General features: G+C 46.6%; 1 protein-coding gene across 1 annotated transcript in view; it reads right to left on the bottom strand.

Annotated features, from left to right (window-relative positions):
- GMDS (GDP-mannose 4,6-dehydratase) overlaps positions 1–21,480 on the bottom strand; it is a 489,690-nt gene that overhangs the window by 272,517 nt on the left and 195,693 nt on the right. The window contains exons 5-6 of the mRNA XM_007452102.1: positions 14,781–14,973; positions 13,748–13,852 (exon numbers count right to left, since the gene is read on the bottom strand). Of these exons, the coding sequence (XP_007452164.1) occupies positions 13,748–13,852; positions 14,781–14,973 (298 nt within the window). The remainder of the gene's footprint in view (positions 1–13,747; positions 13,853–14,780; positions 14,974–21,480) is intronic.

The following is a 21,480-nucleotide window of genomic DNA, read 5'->3' as shown; positions in this document are numbered from 1 at the left end:
GGGGGCGGGGGGCGGGGAGGCAGGGACGAGGGGAGGCCGGGAGGCAGCGGGGCTGAAGCAGCAGGAAGGCCGGGAGGCAGGGAGGCGGGGAGGCAGGGAGGCTGGGAGGCCCAGAGACCAGCAGGGATGTGGCTGAGGGAGAGAAGGAGGCGAGCCAGAGAAGCGGCAGCAGCTCTGCAGCAGAAGGGACAAAGGACGGCCCCCCACGCCCCAAGTCCCCCCAAGGCCCCACGCCCCCTGCCCTCCAGGCCCGGGGGCTGGTCACTCGGGCCCCGGATGCCCTCACTGCCTGCAGCCCCACTGGTGCACGCTGGCCCCAGCCCTGGACCTGCAGGTCCACACCGGGCCTCCGGTCACCCCAGGGGACACGCCCTGACCTCTGCTGACCTGACTTCTGGGTGTCACTGCCTGGCGACCAGCTCGCCACCCACTGGCAGCCCTTCCTCATTCACCCTCCAGCCGATGGCTCAGGTCCCATGATTCTGCTTCCCTGACTTTCCTAAATGACCACTCCCCACCCCGACACAGTCGAGCCTCTGGCAGCCCATGCCCGGGGGCAACCTAACACGCTGGCACCCCCAGCGGGCACCCCAAGGCTCCAGTGCCCTAGCCGCAGGGCCCCAGCGAGGTGACAGGGAGTGCCTTCCCCAGACCCTCACAAGGTGGGGGGCAGTGAGATCGAGGCTGTTGTGTCCTCAGTTCTGGCTGCAGAGAAGAAAGGGGTTTGAAAAGGTAAATTCAAGACAGAAAGACAGAGGGAGGCACCTGAAGGGTCAGAGTCTCAGCTTCAGCGGCCCTGGCCACACACGCCCTGGCCGTTCCCATGCGTGGGTACCACGCACTGTCTGTTTTAGTTTTGCTGAAGGTTAGTGGGAGTTTTGCCGTTTCTAAACCCAGATTCCCACAGATGCACAGGCCCCAGTTCAGGCACGGATTCCTCTGGGGGGGCGACTGCCGTGGCCACCGGATGCTCTGTGCGCGCTGAGTCTCTCTTCCCTCTGCTCTGCTCTGAAATTTACAGAGCAAAGAGACGGGGAGATGAGGGGCATGGTGCAGGAGGGTCAGACTTTCTGTCCCCAGAAAACACATTCCACTCACACAGGGCAGAGCACGCCTGGGAATAACACAGACACGTGTATATCATCCTTTGAAATCAACTCTTTTTTATAGAAATGATTTATTAACGTTAAAAAACGACTTATCCCACATTGTCCAGGTCTGGGGAAGGCACTCCCTGTCACCTTTGGGCCGCACCTCAGAACCGAGACACGGCGCTGCATCGGAAATGACAGCGCTTCTCGCTGACGACGCTCGGACGGACACCGCGTGGATTCAGTTCCCTCTTCAGCCTCCATCTCGACTCAGAACAGTCCTGATGCCTGAGAAGCAGAGCAGGGCCACTTCACAGGAATTCCGTGTTCAAAGTAACTTTAAAGAAACAGCATCAGCTTATAGCCATTCCAGTGGAAAGACCGCAAAGTAAGAAAATCTTCCAAAGGCCTTGCTTCAAATTCTTCATCTGATAGAAAACGGGGACGAGACAAAGGTCTACGAAAGGCGGCCGCTGTGTCTCCTTCCACAATCAGCTCACTTGCTCTCCTGTTCCTCTCCCGTCACAGAAAAGGAAGCAAACGCGCTACCCGAAAACAGAGGAGCGCAATGGCACCTTCCACTGCAGGCGAGGCTGCCAAGCGGAGGGTGACCAGCCCTGAGGTCAGGGAGCACTGCCCTCCCTCCACACCTGAGGACGTGGGTCCCTCCACTCCTAAAAGCAATTTCACATTCATAACCATCAGTCTTAATTACTCGGCAGTATTCAGCTGTGTCTACCAAGGTCTCCTGTCTTCCTGTCAGACAGGCGTATACGTGTCACTTTTTCACATACGGTGTATTAGCTCATTACAGTGCTGGGCACAGTAGATGATATTCATTTTTAAAAGGATTTTCAGTTCCTGCCTTGTATTTATTTCCGTAAGGAAACCCTTTGTTTGCAGGTTAGGAAACACTCCTCAGTGTTCAGCACTTCAGATGCGAGCACTGGCCTGAGGCCGTCCCCAGGGCCGCAGATCAGCACCGAGGCTCCAGCCCTATTCACTTGGTCTTCCTCCAGCAGAATTCCTCAGTGCGCCCCTGAGAAACTCCTTCCTCTTCCTTACAAAGAGGTTTGCTGCTTCTGTACAAATTCATTGTTGGGATTTTAAGAGGCACCTGGGGCCAGGCAGAGACGTTTCCTGTGAACTTCACTGTGGCCTCTTCAGCGTCTTGGGGGCACTGGGGTTTCCCCTATTCCACCGATAAAATTATGCTGAACACCTACCTTCCTCACGGCCAGGAAGTGTTTCTTTGCGATCAGGCTGTATTTTCACTTCCTTAATTGCATCCCATTATGGGCTACTTATCCTCACGTACATCCTGCTTTGGTGCCTTTTAAGAAACCTGAAATTCACCAGACATTTAAAAAGTTGTATTGTAATGATATACCTGTTGTGGCAGAAATAAGCCTTCTTTAACATCAACAACTCTGCTCACTCCAGGGGTGTTTAAGTGACCCATCGCTAGGGTCCACCGAGACCAGGAATGTCTGTGTAACAACAGCTGGAAGTGTCCATTCAACCAGGGATGTAGGAAGATGGCAAAGGGTCTGTTGAGAGGTTGAGCCCAAACTCTAACTTACTGAAGGTACGCAGAGGACTGAATGCCCCAGGGGTCCATCAGCCAGTACTACCAAGGTCAGAGGAGCATTCAAGGCCAAATTCTGCTGACCCAGTGGGAAATGCTGAATATTCTCAAAACCACCTGTCTGAAGTTCTCACCCTCCTGGCATTAAACCACTCGAAGGAGGAACCACAGTCACGGCCCCCTGCACGAGCGCTCGGCTGGCCACGGGGCCCCTGACCCAAGAGTCCACGGTCCTGAGGCTCCAGGGGCAACTCGTCCTCCCCCTGGGCTGTGCCCCCCACGCACGTGGGAGAGAGGCCCCCTTTCCAATTCATGGTCTCAGTATGTAATCGGATACCCAAAGGACTGCCCCTTGCGTGCTTGCGTCCTGAGTCTCACAAATTTCTCAAGTTTTTAAGAAAACGAAGCCAGTGCTGGCCTCACCCCTCCTCTATCAGACCAGCTGTGTCTCAGCTACAGGAGCTGCCAATCCCACTCTGGATCTGGGCTCAGGCTAAGCTTACACGCACATCCGTGTGTGTGCAAGTGTCTAACCAACTAGAAAGGATGCTCAGCGGTCCTGGCAAAACCTCCAATGTCCCTCACCCCAGCACGCCACGACCGCAACCTAAGGGGCTGAGCTGTTCCCGCAGACTCTCTCTTCATTCAACCAGGGATGTAGGCGCGTCTGTCCCCAGCTTGTCACGATGCTTTAGGACCTGCCTGTGCCCTGGCCAGAAGCAGCCTTCAGGCACGGAGTCGGTCAGCTGGATTGTAAGCAAGGCTCTGGACCCTCCACTGAGCTCATCGTGGCTCCTCTCCCATCCTCCTCTTCTTTCTTTACAACCAGGATTTTCTACAGAAAAGGTTTTCTCCTACAAAGGATGACCACAGGAGAGTAATATGGGTTTAAATCCTTTCTCTAGAAGAATCTTTTCTGCTCAGAGTTTAGTCTCTAACTGAGCTCTGGGAATTAAACACAGACAACAAGTGCAGAACACTGTTCTTACCAACCCCCGGTGCCTGGTGCCTAGGGGGCCACTTCACCCCATCTTGTCTCCCTGAGTCACCAGTTATCAAGCTCGGAAAGCGAATTTTCCCCTTTATCACTCCTGTCATGATTATCACATTTTCTTATCTTTAAAATATTTATTTATTTTTATTTATTCATTTGGTTGCACTGGGTCTTAGTTGCAGCAGGCAGGCTCCCCAGTTGCGGCTTGCGTGTGGGATCTCGTTCCCTGACCAGGGATCGAACCTGGGAGCGAGGAGTCTTAACCACTGCGCCACCAGGGGAGTCCCTATTGTCACATTTTAAGTTGTGAGGTGGCCACAGGTGGACCCCCTTTCTCCAGATGCAACCTCAGCAGTGGTGGTGACAGTAGGATGTACTAATTACCCTGCGTACATTATTTCCTTTAATGCGCACAGCCCCCTAAGTGAAGACCGTTATCACCCCATTTCACAAATGAGAAAAGCAACCCGAGGCTCAGACAGCTGAAGAAACTTACCAAAGTCCCTCACTTAGTCAGTGCAGTGTGACGAAAGAAACGGAAGAACAGCTTCAGGGCTAACAGTACATTTTGACTTCTGTAAGAAACTTGCTTTGCTTACTTGCTTGGGGCAGGAAGAACCGGGTTCCTGATTGGCTGATTCAAAATTAAACAGCTCCCTCCCGCCTTGAGAACTTCCCTTCCTGTGAAGGGTATAAAGGCCTCGCCCGAAGGCGAGGTTAGTCGGGGTCTCACTCACTTCTCTCCGAGTGGGACCCTGTCCGGACAGTTTGTGTAAGCTTCTATACTTGTACTTGTATAAATCCTTTGCTAATCTTTCTGCTTGGTGTTGGTGATTCTCGGGTGTCCTTGGTTGGGACACGGGTCGCATTTACCGGGGAACTCGACTCCAGGCGTGTGGCTCCCGGACCGCAACAGCAGGAGGCTGGCTCCACACCAAGACTCCCGTGTCCTCACCTGAACCAGAGACAACTAAAAGTGGGAACAAAACCCCGTAATAAACAGGGAAAAGAAAGCTTTGGCTCAAACTAAATTGGGGGGAAAATGCCATTTTGATAAAACTTGTAATTTATCTTATAATTAATAAAAGTTAAATGATAATTGTACTTGGGGGTTTTTTCTTAGTATCGCCAAAAAGTAAAGCAGGTTTCTTTTCCAGTTTGTAATTTCTTTGATAAAACATTTTGCACTTCACAGGACCATTAATAAAAATATGTGAATCATTTTTAAAAATACTTGGAGGTTTCATTAATTTTCTCAAGGGTCTCTCACAGGCCTTTGGTGTTTACCCATAATCCTCCCATATTCATCATCATCTTTTTCTGGCTTCGCTAATTCAAACGTTCGCTGGCTTAGCTGCCAGAATCTCACTTGCAAATGGCTTTTCCCGTGGTTCCAGCAGTTCTCCAGCAGCACTTACATCTCTTCTTCCTGCAGTTCAGGGGTGTCTCGGCGACTACTCTAAGCAAACATCATGACATTCTCAGTTTTTGGTTCAAGTGCAGGACAGGCCCCGCTGGGTGCACGTCTCAGGCCACAGCCGCCAGAATCCCACTCGGAGGGCTGCTCCGGCACAGCCCGGCACCTCAGCCTCTAAGACTCAGCCCTGCCACTGCAGGAGGAGGGAAGAACAGAGGGGGGACAAAGACACACGAATGTTCTCAACCCACCAGGAACTGTGCTCATCCTTTTCGCACCTGCTCCCTGCTTCTGCTTCACAAGGACCCCACAGGCAAGCAGCGTATACTGTTGTCTCACTGATCCTCACGACACTCCCGTGAGGTAGACGTCGTCATCGACACAGAAGAGGACTGAGGGCTGCCGAAGTCCTGTGGCCAAGCTGCCTCGGTCCAGGCCTGGCTCTGCGAAGCCTGAGGCACTCTTAGCCCCCGCGGACACTGCCTGCCTATACGTGAGAGTCCCGCTACGTGAGACCAGACAGTTGTCAGCTTGGTTTCAAGTGTGAATGCCAAAGAAACTGCAAAACATTAAAAAAAATCGATATAACAATCCCAGAAGCCTCGCCTCAGCCGGTGGGAAAGGACTTGACTTTATTTAGTGGTAAAAACTGCCTCAGTTAGACCCAATATTGCTTCAAGAGTCTTTCACGTTTAAGCAATTACACCTCCTCTCTCTGCAGAGAGTAACAGAGGCAGACAGCTCTGTGATCTCCAAGTGTCACTGTCCACAAAGGTGACAGTGAACCAGATGATGTCACTTCGTGCCCAACCAGAGGCCACCTCGACCTTGGTGGGCCCAAGGTGAGTGGCCAGTGTTCTAACCGTGAAACTCAGACAAAATCGTTCTGTGTCAAGCCTGCAGTGCTCCGCTGAGCTCTCACGTGAGATTACTCATGCCCTGATTTCACAATGGGTGGCTAAATTGTTTCCAATAAATTAAGGCTATAATGCTCACCTAAAAACCACAAAGCACCTTTAATAGACAGAAATACAAATAAAACATCGGGCTGTTTGGTACTGGTTTGCATGTTTCTTGATATTTCTATAGCACCACGATTTAAATTTGCTAGCCAGACTGACAAATACTTAGTCATGTTTTTTTTTTTTGCGGTACGTGGGCCTCTCACTGTTGTGGCCTCTCCCGTGGCGGAGCACAGGCTCCGGACGCGCAGGCTCAGCGGCCATGGCTCACAGGCCCAGCCGCTCCGCAGCATGGGGGAATCTTCCCGGACCAGGGCACGAACCCGCGTCCCCTGCATCGGCAGGCGGACTCTCAACCACTGCGCCACCAGGGAAGCCCCTAAGTCATGTTTAAAAGATTATTTTATTTACAAACAGACATACATACACATACAGAAAGAGGAGTGCTTTCTGCCCACTGGGTTAAATAAAAGCAAGTTCCAGCCATTTCGTTTATATCATGCATTCTATTGTCCCCTAAAGCCCTAAAATACTGTGAATTTGAATACTTTTAAAGGAAAATTCTCATATACAGTGAACCTCTCACAGTAACACTACTATAATCCTACGTATGCACTGAGAGATGATCTCGAATACATTTTAACGGTTGTCTTATACCATAGCCAGGACATGGAATCTAGGGTTTATTCCCAAAGGAAAGCTTTGTCCCCGTCATAATTTATAACAAAAGATAAAAACGCTCATTTATTTTGGAGGTGGAGGGAGGGTCATGGACCCAACTTGACGTGGGTCTGCGGACCAGTGGGTCACTATCAAGTGAGAATTCAGCCCCAGATGGTTAGAAGAGCCCTAAAAAAACAACTCTGTTCTCTGGGCTTCCCTGACTTGGGTCTGACCTGCAGTTACCAGAAGACCTAAGGCCTAAATGGTTTCACATGGAGCTATTTAAATCGGATTTCTTTTCTCCTGTGTTTAGGTAGTGTTTGCCAAAGGTCTAGGAAGGATTTACTGCAAAGTAAAAGTGATTCATAAAGAAAAATAAGATCCTGGTCTTAGAGATGACATTCATCTAGATTTGATGGTAACATCTGGGGCGAGTAGGGCTTTTCACCTTCAGCACTCGGGCTGTGGGATGTTTAGGAGCATCCCTGCCCCCCCCAAGATGCTGGTGACAACCAAAAAAGTCTTCAGATATTATCACATGTCCTCCGGGGGCAGGTCATATTCTCCCCACCTCACCCCATCCCCAGTTGAGAACCTCTAACCTGGAGTATTAATCTTATCTTTACAGCAATGAATAAAGGACAATCTTTAGAAAAATAAAGGGGAAAATTACCCAAAATTTTATTATGACTTAGGTAGTTAATTTTTACAGGAATTATAGTTTTAAAAAATCTAAAGATTAACTTATGATAATAAATATAGTTAGACATTTTAAGAAGCAAAATACTTGGCAGTTTAAAAAAAAAAAAAAAAAAAAGCTCAAGTCTAAAACTTAAAACCACAAGTTCATGAACCTTAAAGTGCCAGATTCTCCCAGTCAGGTGAATATTGTGTTTAGACTGATATATGTGATTTCTTATGAAGCCCATATTTACAGGAATGTGCTATAGCATCTAAAAATGGCTTGATACCTAAACAGTAGCAGTACACCATCCATTTGCGGGAGTCTTAAACTGTTAATTATGGGTATATTTAAAGTACTTTATCACTTCTCACTGCCATGTTTTTAACGTATTTTGTATTAGCTCTGTTTTTTCTCCTGGTGATACTCAAGATGAGTTTTGCGCTTCATATCACATTTGTATGTTAATCTCATAAAACTAATGTTGTTGTGATCATTTCTGCTAAACATCTGAAAGGCATACTGCATTCAGCCAGATGAATTCATGTCTTTTACCAAAGACACGAGCCGTCGCTTCATTCCATAGTGAAGCCCCAGCTCTGCTCCAGCGCCAACTCCAAAACGCGTACACGTGCTTTTTCTACAGACACGAGCAATGTTTATGCCATTCCTCCCATCCCCATGATTACCTCTAGCCTCAGTGTTGACAGCTGTTAGTGCTGTACCCTGGACAACTCATTCTCATGCTGCTTCAGCTTCCTCATTAATGAGACAAATGGAATGGAAAGATCTCTAAAATTCCTTCCTAGCTCATAAATTCGGAGGATATCTGGGGAGAACACATACAGGTGGATGCCCACTGTTTTTTCCCTAAAAGCTCTTTCAAAGAAAGGACATCATCTCATGGGCTAATGTATTCTTTTAAATTAAAAAATTTTAAAAACTAGAAGTAGCTGTGAATTTCCATATACACATAAAGAAATGTGTAAGTTATACAAGTTTGTCAAAATATTTCTAGAAGTACCTTTAGAGTATTAAAAATGCAACAGAACAGCCCATGGGTACAATAACTTTCCTAACAGGCTTGCTTTTAATGTTCCGATTTGCAGAATAATCTCAGATTTTATTATGATAAGCAATGTATTTGAAAAGAAGCTACTTTCTTTACATGAGCTACTTTCACGTAATTTTCAAGTATTTTTTTCAATAATTTTCAATAATTTTTCAATAATTTTCAAGTATTTTTTACATAGTTTATATAGTTAACAACTTTGTGACATCAGTCTTATTAACTGATTAGCTTTTCAAAGAAACAGCAATAAAAGCAAAAAGATTTTTGCACATGACGTTTTCCTCACAGAAAAAAATGTAACAGTTCTAGACAATAAGCACAGCCTTTATTTCCTAAATAGAGAATATAGAAATCTGTATTTTCAGCAGAAAGGCGGCACCACTGCCACATTTGTGGCTAACAGAAGGCTACACGTACTTATGTACATGTAGATATAGAAATACATAAGTTAAACAGATAAAGTTCAAGTTTAGAGAAACAAAAGGAGAAGAAAAAGTTTTTCAGATACGTGTCCAGTTTTGCACAATTTATCCATGAAATAAAGCAACTATTCTTTTAATTTAAAAAGAACAGTACATTTTTTTATTTTGAAAAGTTGAGTGCTTATGAATAAAAGCACCATGTTAATGTCTGTGAATATCATTATATAATACATAGTGGTAGTTATTCACAGAACATATGATGATACGGACATTTTCATGCCTTTATGGACATACAATTCTAGAATTTACACTATCGTTCACTGTTAATTTGCAGTAAATGTTACTCAAGTGGCTACACTCTCTAAAAAGCCAACCTAAAGCATGAGCACACGAGCCACAACCAGCCGCCACTGAAAGAACGAGCAGAGACGGCGGAGGGGAACGGGCCCCGTTCCCGGATTATGGCTTTCTTCACTAGATCAGTGATTCCCAACTGTCAGTTCTGTGCCAACCACAGGTGACCCCGACTACCTTCAGAGCTACTATGAACCTCTCATCACGTAACGAAGTAAGCATCCTTAAAGAGAAGCACCGAGGACTGCAAAGGAGAAAAGACACACACTGCGGGCGAAGCCTGGTGACAGCGCGCCCTGAAGGGAGGACTGCTGGGTCCCGCTCAGCTGCCAGGTCACCTGGGTGCCCCCGTGGTACTTAGGCAAAGCACAGGGGAACCCCCAACTGACAGCACACTTCAGGAGCTCTGCTACGGGTGGGTTAACTTCTGACTCAACGTGACTTTAATGTTTATTGGAAAACTTTCTATCCGACTATCTTGCGGCCTCGGGAGAAACCCATACTAAACCCAAGTGAGCCGTTTCTTGCTGTTGAGGATCTAACTATTCCCCTGGGGGGAGGGGGGCAGCAGACGTTTTCTTAGAGGGCAGACGGTCAACATTTGGGGCTTTGCAGGACCCAGGCCTCCACTGTGGAAGCAGCCACGGATACTGTGTAACACCTGGACGCTACCGGGCTCCAAGGACACTTCACTTACAAAAATAACCAGGTGGGCTGGACTGGGCCCAGCAGCCATAGTTTGCCAAGCTCTGGTCTAGAATAGCTTTGTATTAAAAAATACTTCTTCCATACCTTTTAAAGTCAGAAATTCTCATGAAATGTTATTCATGCAGTCAAAATGGGCCTTGCCAATTGTTTTTTGTTAGAGAAAAAGCACATGTCCCAAAAAAGTAGCATCCGTTTGGGCTCTACTTAATCGGGCGTTTGTGATGACGTACCTTAGACGAGACTGAGGTTTACCACTGCAGCAGCGAGAAAAAAGTGCTCCCCGAGATAACAGGGTGAAAGGACTGAGGTGCAGACAAATGCTCAACCTACTTAAGAAAATAAACTCACTCAAAGTACCAGAGCGATCACAGGCGTACAAGCTGGCGGCAATTCGAAGTGAATTCTGGGTAGTTACTAAAGTATATCAGACAGAATCTTTACTTCAAAACAGCTTGCTACCAAGTACTATGTATAAAGTAAATAAGCTAGAAGAATATATTGCACAGCACAGGGAATACAGCCAATATTTTATAATAACTACAATGGAGTATTACCTTTAAAAACTGTGGATCACTATGTTGTACACCTGAAACTTATATAATATTTATTGAATGCTTATTAGCAGGTAGGCACTGTTTTAGATGCTGCTGACTTAGGAACATAATATAGTCCCTACCATGAAGAAATTCTCAGTCTGGCAAAGAACCTCCTTAAAAAATAACAATTAATTGCGACAAAACAACAATACTACTATCAGATTAATTTAATGTGAAAATTAATTTTCAAGTTTCAAGAAATGCTGTAAGTATTAACTATTAGATATCAGATAAGTATCACATCAGTTTCACATATACTCTATTTTAATTATTTTCCATTATTCGATTATATAAATGAAATAAAAAATGAGATATCATTGGTTCTAGATATATAATAAAACAAAACAAAGTGGTGTGTGCTACAGGTCATGTTTTTAAGAAACATTTAGCCCTAGACGCAGAACATTATGTATGGAACTACCTACTGTTATGTAGGTGGAGACCTACTGTTAACGTTTGAGGTGGAGACGCTTGCACCACTTCTGAAGGAAAGTCAACAGTGGGCCTGAGGATGGGGCTGGGAGTCGGTGTGAGGGAGGGAACTCTTTTCTCCTTATACCCTCCTGTACTGTTTACTCTTCTTTAAAATAAAAAAAAGAAGCATTACTTTCAGTTTTGATTTGCATTCCTCTAATAATTAACAATGTTGAGCATCTTTTCATGTGCCTGTTGGCCGTCTGTTTGTCTTCTTTGGAGAAATGTCTATTTAGATTTTCCGCCCGTTTTTTGACTGGGTTGTTTGCTTTTTGATATTGAGCCGTATGAGCTGTTTGTATATTTTGGAGATTAATCCCTTGTCAGCTGCATCATTTGCAAATATTTTCTCCCATCCTGTACCTTGTCTTTTCATTTGTTTATGGTTTCCTTTGCTGTACAAAAGCTTTTAAGTTTAATTAGGTCCCATTTGGTATCACCTCACACCAGTCAGAATGGCTACCATCAAAAAGCCTACAAATAATAAATGCTGGAGAGAGTGTGGAGAAAAGGGAACCCTCCTACACTGTTGGTGGGAATGTAAATTGGTGCAGCCACTATGGAGAACAGTATGGAGGTTCCTTAAAAAAGTAAAAGTAGAACTACCATATGATCCTAGAATCCCACTCCTGGGCATATATCCAGACAAAACTATGATTCAAAAAGATACATGCGTCCCAATGCTCACTGCAGCACTATTTACAATAGCCAAGAGACATGGAAGCAACCTAAATGTCCGTTGACAGATGAATGGATAAAGAAGATGTGGTACCTATATATACAATGGAATATTACCCGGCCATAAAAAGGAACGAAATAATGCCATTTGCAGCAACATGGACGGACCTAGAGATTATCATACTAAGTGCAGTAAGTCAGGCAAAGACAGATATCCTATGATATCAGTTATATGTGCAACCTAAAAAAAATGATACATATGAACGTATTTACAGAACAGAAACAGACTTACAGACATAGAAAACAAACTTATGGTTACCAAAGGGGAAAGGTGGGAGGGGAGGGATAAATTAGGAATTTGGGATTGACATACACACTACTATACATAAAATGGATAAACAACAAGGAACTACTGTACAGCACGGGGAACCGTACTCAATATTTTGTAATAACCTATATGGGAAAGGAATCTGAAAATTTTATCTATATCTGTATCTGAATCACTCTGCTGTACACCTGAAACTAACACCTGAGTCAACCATACGTCAATAAAAACATTAATTTTTAAAAAGAAATATTACTTTTAAAATAAAATTTTTTAAAAAGTGATCAATATCAACAAAGAGAAAAAGCAGTTCTCATTAGGAGGTATATGCAAGTAGAGGATGGGGGGTTACATTTAAATTTATCTTCTCCTACAATTAAATGTTTTTCCCTATCCTACCCTAACCCGAAGCAATTGAGCTCTATTTCTTTTTTGCCAGTGGAAAAGTTGAGGGGGGAAGCACAGAAACCCAGACAAAATGAGCCAACACGTCTGCAGCTGAGGAGGCCTGACAGTCGATCCCCAACACCGCCGCCCAGTCCGGAGGCAGAGGACAGCTGAGGCCTTCCTTCTCCCCACCTCTAGTCAGGACATCCAGAACCGTGGAGCTGTGTGAAAGAAACATTCCCGGCTGCCCGGTCACTCACTTTCCTTTCCAACAACAGCTTCCACAGCCCATCGTGGGAATTTTTAACTTACGCAATTATGAAATAAAAATGTATTGCCACTAAACACACCTGTATAAATGTCACTTTAATCTTTCCTCATGACTTGCTGGTTTAATTACGTGGCTACACAGTCACATAGAATTTCACTGATGAAGTTATAAGCATTACTAATTGTTGGGCATGAAACAACTTACGACGTTGGATTTCTCATTCATTCTCAAGCTAAAAGGCTAAATCATAGTGAAATTTAATAAAACTTCTTAGAATTAGATTATACAGATAACTTTTACTTTGTAGAGTGCACATGTTTGGTAAAGATTTCTCATGCTTCAGGAAGTCAGAAGTAATGAAAGGAGTACACATTTTCTTACTTAAAACCTAATATCTGCAACAGGAGAGCTGGCATGTTGCTAATAGTCTCAATGACAACCACGAAAAGGAAACAAGCCAATGCAAACAAATATGATTTTCTGAAAAAAAAAAAACCCAATAACGATTCTAAATATAAGAAGTGATTTCAAACGTATCTTAAGACGTACTCTAGAAGCACAGAAACTTCTGGATGTCTGTTTAAATGGAACGTAAAATAAGAATACTGAATATCCAGCTGATTCAAAGTAAAAACAGAAAGACGCCACAGGTAGAGCCTTCATGAGTGACAGTGACTTAGGGAACAAGCCCTGGTTCCTGCTCAGCTCCTTGCCTTCCAAGGAAACTTCCTGACACTCGGGTTAAAACTCACTTAACGCGACCTACCAAAGGAAATGGTAAAATTGGGACACTGCTCGGCACCACGTTGAATAAAAACTCTAACAAAGTTAATAGGTGATTAAGGCTGGGTTTACATTTCCTCATTTACCATTTCTGACATTCACATAGTTAAAAACAGATGTGAAACATTCCCAGTCTGTACAGCACACGTGCAGAACACACACACACACACACACACACACACACACACACACACACACACACACACACACACACACACACCACACACGACGTTCCTGCCGTGGAGCCTGACACTCTCTTCCCATCAGTACCTATACCAACCTCTCCTGGGGCTCTCATGATTGAAGAGGATGCCATTCACTGCAAACAGATTATACGCCTCCCGGAAGTTCACCACAATCCAATAGGCATAGAGCTTTGCTGCCCCTGTTGGAATTATTTTTTAAAAGCAAATAAAAGACAGTGATTGTTATAAAAGACAGTGTCTTATTATAAAAGACAGCCATTTTCACTTAAACAAGTAACAACGTGCAATATTTACAATATGCAATGTATCAAGATAGGGAAAAAAACTAATCAAAAGCCAAAGACAAAATAAAGGTTTCTTTGCCAGTTAATCACGTGACAAGGAAATACTTAAGAATTTCGTCCTTCTGTAATCATCAAAGTTCGTTCCTTCACAATCTAATTCACTCAACTGTAGTGTGTGCAGTATATCAAACTGACCTTTCTTAGGTCTCATCCCCTTTTTCTTAGTTTTAAAGAATTAGGAAGTGAAAAATACGGGAGCTTAATATTCTAGCGGCTTTCAATTTTAATCATTTTCATTTGTTTGTCTGTTTAAGGGTTTGAGCTCAGGGAGAATTTCATCAGGGAAATGGAATCAAAAACACCAGGCCGTATCTCTTCAGCACAACCTCAACAGTTCGGTAAAAAGAATCTTGCTGGACCTCATTTTCCTTTTAAAGCGGCCCGTCTGGAAGGGTGAAGCGGGGCAGCAGGTTTCACCCTGGAGGAGGCGGCAGCAAGAACCTGCGGTGATGTTATACAGCAGAAACTAACGCACCATTGTAAAGCAATTATACTCCAATGAAGATGTTAAAAAGAAAGAAAGAAAAAAAGACCCAACACAGCCATAAATATAAATAAATAAATAAATAAATTTCTATTAAAAAAAAAAAAAAAAAAGCCTGCGGTGAGCACAACACAAAGGTGTCTGACCAGCAAGTCCGGCCCCTTTAGGTTGCTTCAACGTTGCTCAACGTTGTCACGTGACCTCAGCCACGAGACAGGAACAGCGTCCAGGAGGAAGCACCCCAGGAGCACAGAGAACCGAGCCCGTGCGCATCCTCACCGTATGGCGAGCGCGGGTAGAAAGGAGTGGTCTCCTTCTGCGGTATTTCCTGCACTTTCCCGTAAAGCTCGCTTGTTGAGGCTTGGTAGAACTTCACAGAGTTGATAAGGCCACAGGTCTTCACTGCATCCAGAAGCCGTAAGGTGCCGACCCCATCGACGTCCGCAGTATATTCAGCCAGGTCAAAAGAAATCTGGAAAGAGCAGGTGAAGACAGGACCACGTGAATGGGCACCAGCAACAAAGACGCCTCAGGGGTGACAGACTGCAACTTCTCCTACTTTGAAACATTATGCTTGTGAGGAAATATTATTCTCTCGCAGCAGAATCAGAATATGGATGTCAACTGTTTCTAACATCAAGTGGCTGCAAAATACCTTAAGAACTAGGTATTAATTACCTACGGTAACATGAGGAACACTTTGACCACGTACATCACCTCCTAACTCCAGGCTGAAGTCCCCAGGGCCGTGCTTTTCAAAGTGCACACCTCTGCTCCTCAGAATGACCTGGGTGTTCCTGAAAAATTCAGGTGGAACCAATCTCTTGGGGAGCCTAGGAAACCCACATTTTTAATGAGTCCCAGTTGACTTTTATGCACAGGTAAGTTTGAGAAAATGTGATGAGAACACAGTTGATTTTAAAAAGAACTGTTTTATTTTCTATTTTTAATTAAGCTACAAGATTGACTTTTTAGTATACTATATACATGACATATCTTTTAATTATAAAACACACTGAATACAGAAAGATGCCAATGCATATTGAGTTGACTGACTTTTAAGAAGAGGGTGTTAAGGAATAATTCAGTGTTTTGCAGTTCTCGAATGTTTTCTTTAAAAAGGAATGTGACTGGGGCTTCCCTGGTGGCGCAGTGGTTGAGAGTCCGCCTGCCGATGCAGGGGACGCAGGTTCGTGCCCCGGTCCGGGAAGATCCCACGGGCCGCGGAGTGGCTGGGGCCATGAGCCATGGCCGCTGAGCCTGCGCGTCCGGAGCCTGTGCTCCGCAACGGGAGAGGCCACAACAGTGAGAGGCCCGCGTACCGTAAAAAAAATAAAATAAAATAAATGTGACTGATGTGCTTTTTTCTTAAATCATTTCTAAGCACAATAAACAAATTAACCGAATATTCAAATCTCCTAAACTAATAATGCTGAAATTCTCCGTCTCTGGTTTATTCACAGGCCAAATACAGCTGGACACGCGGCCACACTCCCCATCGTCTGCTGAGGCCTCAGCTTCCCTGGAAGCCCCTCTCTGGGCCGAGTGTCCCCCGATTCCTTCTGCCGCCTTGTCCCTGGCTCAGGGCATTCAGGGAACTTCTGGGCCTGCCCGTCAGGGACCTGACTCAGGTCACAGAACTCACCCCTGTTCTCTAGGTCAGTAAAGCTCACAGGCAGCCGTAAGACTAAACAGAAAAAAGTATGTTTCACCCACAATCTTTCAAAGCCAAGAAAGCAAGATTTGGGGCTATTTTATTCTTTCTACATAACAGTTTATTGCAATAAAACTTACATACCATAAATTCACCCTTTTAAAGTTTACAACCCAGTGGTTTTTAGTATATTCACAGCACTCTACAATCAGCATCACCATCTAATCCCAGGACGTTTTCCTCATCCCCGAAAGAAACTCTGTACCGATCGGCGCTCATTTCCCAGCCGTCCGTCCCCAGCCTGACAGCTACTGACCTACTTTCTGTCTCTATGCATTTACCTATTCTGGACATTTCATGTAAAGGGGGCCACATCTAATATGTGGCCTTTAGTGACTGGCTTCTTTCACACATCATATTTTCATTTCTCTTGGATCTATACCTAGAGTCATGTGTGTAACATTTCGAGGACCTGCCAGACTGTTTCCCAAACTGGCTGCACCATTTCACAGTCTCCCCAGCAGTGATTAAGGGCTCCAATTTCTCCACGCCCACCTGTACCTCTCGTGTCTGGCTTTTTGATTATGGAGGTCCTAGTGGGTGTGAAATGGTATGTCATTGTGGGTTTTTTTCTTTCATTGAGATATAATTAACATACAACATTATATTAATTTCAGGTGTACAACATAATGACTTGATATACGTATGTATTGCAAAATAATCACCTTGATAAGTCTAGTTAATATCCATCACCACAGAGTTACAAAAATTCTTTTTTTCTGATGAGAACTGTTAGACTCTATTTTCTTAGTAACTTTCCAATATACAATACAGTACTGTTAGCTCTAGTCACCATGCTGCTCTTACATCCTCACTACTCATTTATTGCATGACGAGACGTTTGTACCTTTTGACCCCTTTCACCCATTTTGCCCACTCCCCAGTTCTAGTTAATTTTTATATGTGATATGTTTGCATATGGATGTCCAGGTGTCTCAGCAACATTTGCTGAAAAGGCTATTCTTTCCCCATCAAATGGTCTTGGTACTGGGCCATCTTGTTCTCAGGACAAGCTGTGGCCCAGGTTGAGGGGACAGCGCCCTGAGCAGGCCTCAGGCGACGGGGGTGTCGGGGCTCTGGGACCACCTGCTGAGACCACCCTCCCCCCAGCTCACTCCAACCACTCAACTGCTCCCCCTGGATGCAGTGGTCTCATGGTATAACGCCACAGACAAACACTTATAGGACACTTTACAATTCAAAAGTGCTTTTCTTTGGAGCTTTACAATTCTAGGAGAAAGAGAAAGCAGGCCCTGAGGTTCAGAGAAACTGACTTGATAACGTCACACAAATGTGGGGAGCAGCGGGGCTGAGGTGCAGACAGGTGAGGCGCTCGCTGGGAAAGCAGGGCACGGCCGTGCCGGGGGGCGGACTCTGCCAGGTCTCATGACAACCTCGGACACTCGGACAAGACAGAGAAACGCACGTGTGTGCGAGCGTGCACCCACGCGCGCACACACGCACACACACACGCAGTGTGGCCTACAGCTTCCAGGGGCTCACGGGCTGCAGGTGAAGCCCCGCTGCACCAGGAGCTCCTTTCTCACACTAGGAACCTGTCAAGCCAGGACCTAAATATTTTTACATATAAATTCATACCCAGCAATACTGTTTGTTCATCCTTTGGATGGGATCACCCAAGTCTGAACAGCAAAGAGAACATTGTTTTTTTTTTCTTTCTTTGGCTATTTTTTCACGTGTATACACACTATCTAAACTGCTACGTGAAGAGAACGGCTAGTGGTGCATACGCTGCGTAGATCCTATGTTACGTGCACGCTGACCCTCAATCACTGGAACACAGATTAAGAAGCCTTTGCACACCTTAAAAGCTTTTACATATGCTATAGGGAGCCCAGTTTAGATAATTAATAGCTTCTTCTGCAGAGAACATAAATCATGGAAAAGAATTAAAAGCACTTAGGCTGAAAAAAGTAACTGAGGCAGGGGAATGGGGTGGGGTGTGGCTCCATGTATACAGATTTTTAGGTAACTCCATCAAGACTTAAGCATATGCTTGATATTTAAAATGCTGGGGAATAGGATTGGCTGATTAAATCCAACTGTCCACAAAGTGTTTTACAACACAGAGTAACAAATTAAGCGGCTTCCTTTAAAAGGAAAACATGAGAATAGTACTTTCAGCTTCATATACCCCCTGACAGTTACAAGTGTCATTCTGAAAGACACCAAAGCATCAGGGGTCTGGAAAGTCACATACAGCCCGTGGGCCAAACCTGGCTCTGTCCTGTTTTTGTCCTAAAGGCGTCTAGGAATACAGACACACTCATTGGTTGACGTGTTTTCTACGACTGCTTTCACACTGTAACAGCAGTGAAAATACTTACTATCTGGCCCTTTACAGAAAAAGCTTTCTGACCCCTGAAATGAACCACAGTTACATTCCGAGCCAAGACTGAGTAGTTTTCAAAACTGTTATCATTATTTCCCACGTTTTCTCAAAACTACAGGATGGCTCTGGAGTGTATTTCCAGCCCGACACAGGCCACCCCTTCAGAGGCCTGAGAACTCGGACAACAGCAGGCACTGACCTCACCCAGCAGGGAGAACAAAAAACGGACGGAGCAAAACACCCAAGCCTACAAGTACCGTCCCGCCCTCCCCTTGTAGCAACATTTTCTGGCGTGGCTTCCGGAACCCCGCATCCTCCTAGCTCTCCCCCCACTCGTGGGGGGCAGCTTCCTGGGCTCTTGTGCCACCCGCCACCCCCTCTCCAGCCCCGGGCTCAGCACGGCCGCTTCTCCCCTCCCCCACCAGCTGTCCCAAATCAAACTCCCGTCTGCAGGCCTGCCCGGCCCTGAGCAGAGGCCTCATGTCTCGTTCCGTCTGAGGACATCATCGCACACTCACCTGCCCCGAACGGAATTCTTGATGCTGCCACCAAAGCGCTTCTTTGCTTGTCCCCTCTCCCTCTGCTGAAATGGCACCTACTCCTCTGATGCTCCCAACAGAACCCTAGGGAGCCTGGACGACTCCTCCGCCCTCAGGGTTCACGGACCCTAAGCGTGTCTGCCAACCTCCCTGCCGGCCCCCTTTCACAGGAAGCACCCCAGGAGCCCCAGCAAGTTCAGCTGCGGCCCCTCCCCACCGACTGCGGCCTCAGCCTTGGACTCGCATCCCCTCCGTGTGCAGTGTGCTGGTCCGTCTCCACCCCCCCATCTCTGTGCAAACGCCCCCCCTTCACAGGGGCCTGCCCTGCCTTCCTGTCTACCTAAAAGGCCCAAAGCCCCTCATCTCTGTTTATCCAGCCTTCACGCTGATCTGATTACTTACTCACCATCTCCTCCATTAAAACGAAGCTCCCGAGAGCAGGGGTGTTCTCTCGTCCTACGGGAACCCCCCGTGCCTGATACACTGCCTGTCCAGTATTTGCTGGATGAATGAAGACAGCGTGGTAACTACCGAGATTTAAATGTCAAACATACAAATATCAAAAAAAAACGAGTAGAAAAAAATGGGCTATTGGAACGACAGAGAAGGTTGATAAGTTAATCACACTGAAATAGGTAAACTTTCAAGGAGCAAAAGGGAAGCGAAATTCTATGTACACTTCAAAACTTTAGCATAACAAATATGACGAAGGCTTAACGGTTCCGCCACGTGGCGACGTACAATTCAGAGCAAAGGAGACCATCTTAGGCCACAGCTGGGAACCGGGTGTGGAGGAAGCAGGTTGGCGATATAACCGAAGACCTGGTCGCCGACACATTCGCCCGCCAGGCGCTGTCAGAGCAGTCACAGAGCCTCCAAGAACCAGGGCATCTGAAGCCACAGGAAAACAGTGAATTTAAGTTCAAATGTAAAGCAGATTGCCCTTATCGACATTCAAAGATACACACAGATATCCCCAGAATTATCCTCGTTCGGAGAGAGGTGGTAAATCACAGCCTTTCCTGAAACAACGGACAACAACGATTTAGGAACGGTCCCCCGAGGGCTGTGGGGACCCAGATGCAGGAACTGAAGGTCTGCCCTGCACTTCCGCACAGCCTGCAGACTGGAACGTAAATTCTGGAAGTGTTTTCAGTGTAGCAGGCTGCGGTCCCGGCAGGCCTGGCTCCGAGCGCGAGGCCTCACACCAAAGGAAGCAAAGAACAATGATGATTCCACCGCCCGGAGCAGACGGCCCGCTTCACCCCTCCCTGAGGGGGTCTCCCCAGGGCAGCCGCCTTGTGACCCTCAAGTCGTCAGCTGCCTGGAAGCCCCCCAGCACAGGAGCCTTGCTTGTTTGTGTGTGTCTGTCTGTCTGTTCTGTTCTCCTACCAGTGAGAAGCCTGCCCGTCTCACAGAAGGTGCTCCAGAAACAGAACCTGAACGAACGCGATGGCCCGAGGCCTGAAGTGTGGACACGTAATTTCTCAATGACCCTATCACACAGTTAATAACGCAGTGAAGTTCACATAGGCAGCAAATTTGAGTTTTAAAACCCCAACGAAGGAGCCCCAGTTTCCTGACTAGAGACGTCGCCTCAGAAAAAGAGAAGCTCGTTGCTGCAGACGAACTGTGGGTGGGAAAAGACACGCCCCAGAGGCCAGGGCGCCCCTGCAGCATCTGACTCCCAGAAACACGGGAGCTGGAGATGCTGGGACCGCACAGGCAGCCGCGCCAGTCGCTGCTCCTCGGGACTTGGAATCTGCAAGTGAAAGTTATTAATCAAGGAGAACAACAATAAAACACCCCTTTCCACGTGAATCAGGCTCTCAGCGAGCAGCCGCCCTCCAGAGCCGCCGGTTCCTTAGCAGCTGGGCCGAGACACGAAACTGTGTTAGCGGAAGGGCAGTCGGGGCAAGGCAGGCGCGGCCCGGAGGGACCCCGAGGGCTTCCCCGAGGGGCCTGGGGAGGGCGCATCCCCGTCCAGGGCAGCCACCCGGAGCAGCAGGGCACCGTGCCCTGAGTACAGGGAGTGCTCACCTGCCTGCCGGGAACAGGTCAGAAAGGGGAGTGAAGGGGCCACAAGGCGACAGCACAGGGACTGAGGGGCGGGGGACAGAACCCGAGAGGAGAGCAGGACAGAGGAAAGAAGGGCTCGGGGAGGCGGCGGCCCACGCGAGCAGGTGGAGATGGGGCGGCCCTCGTGGGGGCAGCACGAGCCGAAGGACAGACAGTGTCCTGCCCACGCTGGGAGGTCAGGGGCCTCCAGTTCAGGCGGAGGAAAGGGACGGAAACAGAAGGAACTGATCAGTAAACAGCAGGAGAGGCCGTTCTGGAGGAGGCCCTGGATGCGGTCCGCAGCCTGTTCAGCAG

This window comes from Lipotes vexillifer, unplaced genomic scaffold (genome assembly GCF_000442215.2).
Source record: "Lipotes vexillifer unplaced genomic scaffold, Lipotes_vexillifer_v1.1 scaffold1162, whole genome shotgun sequence".
In the NCBI taxonomy this organism is placed as follows: domain Eukaryota; kingdom Metazoa; phylum Chordata; class Mammalia; order Artiodactyla; family Lipotidae; genus Lipotes; species Lipotes vexillifer.
Note: the sequence above shows the minus strand (reverse complement) of the source record. Positions and strands in the feature narration are given on the sequence as shown.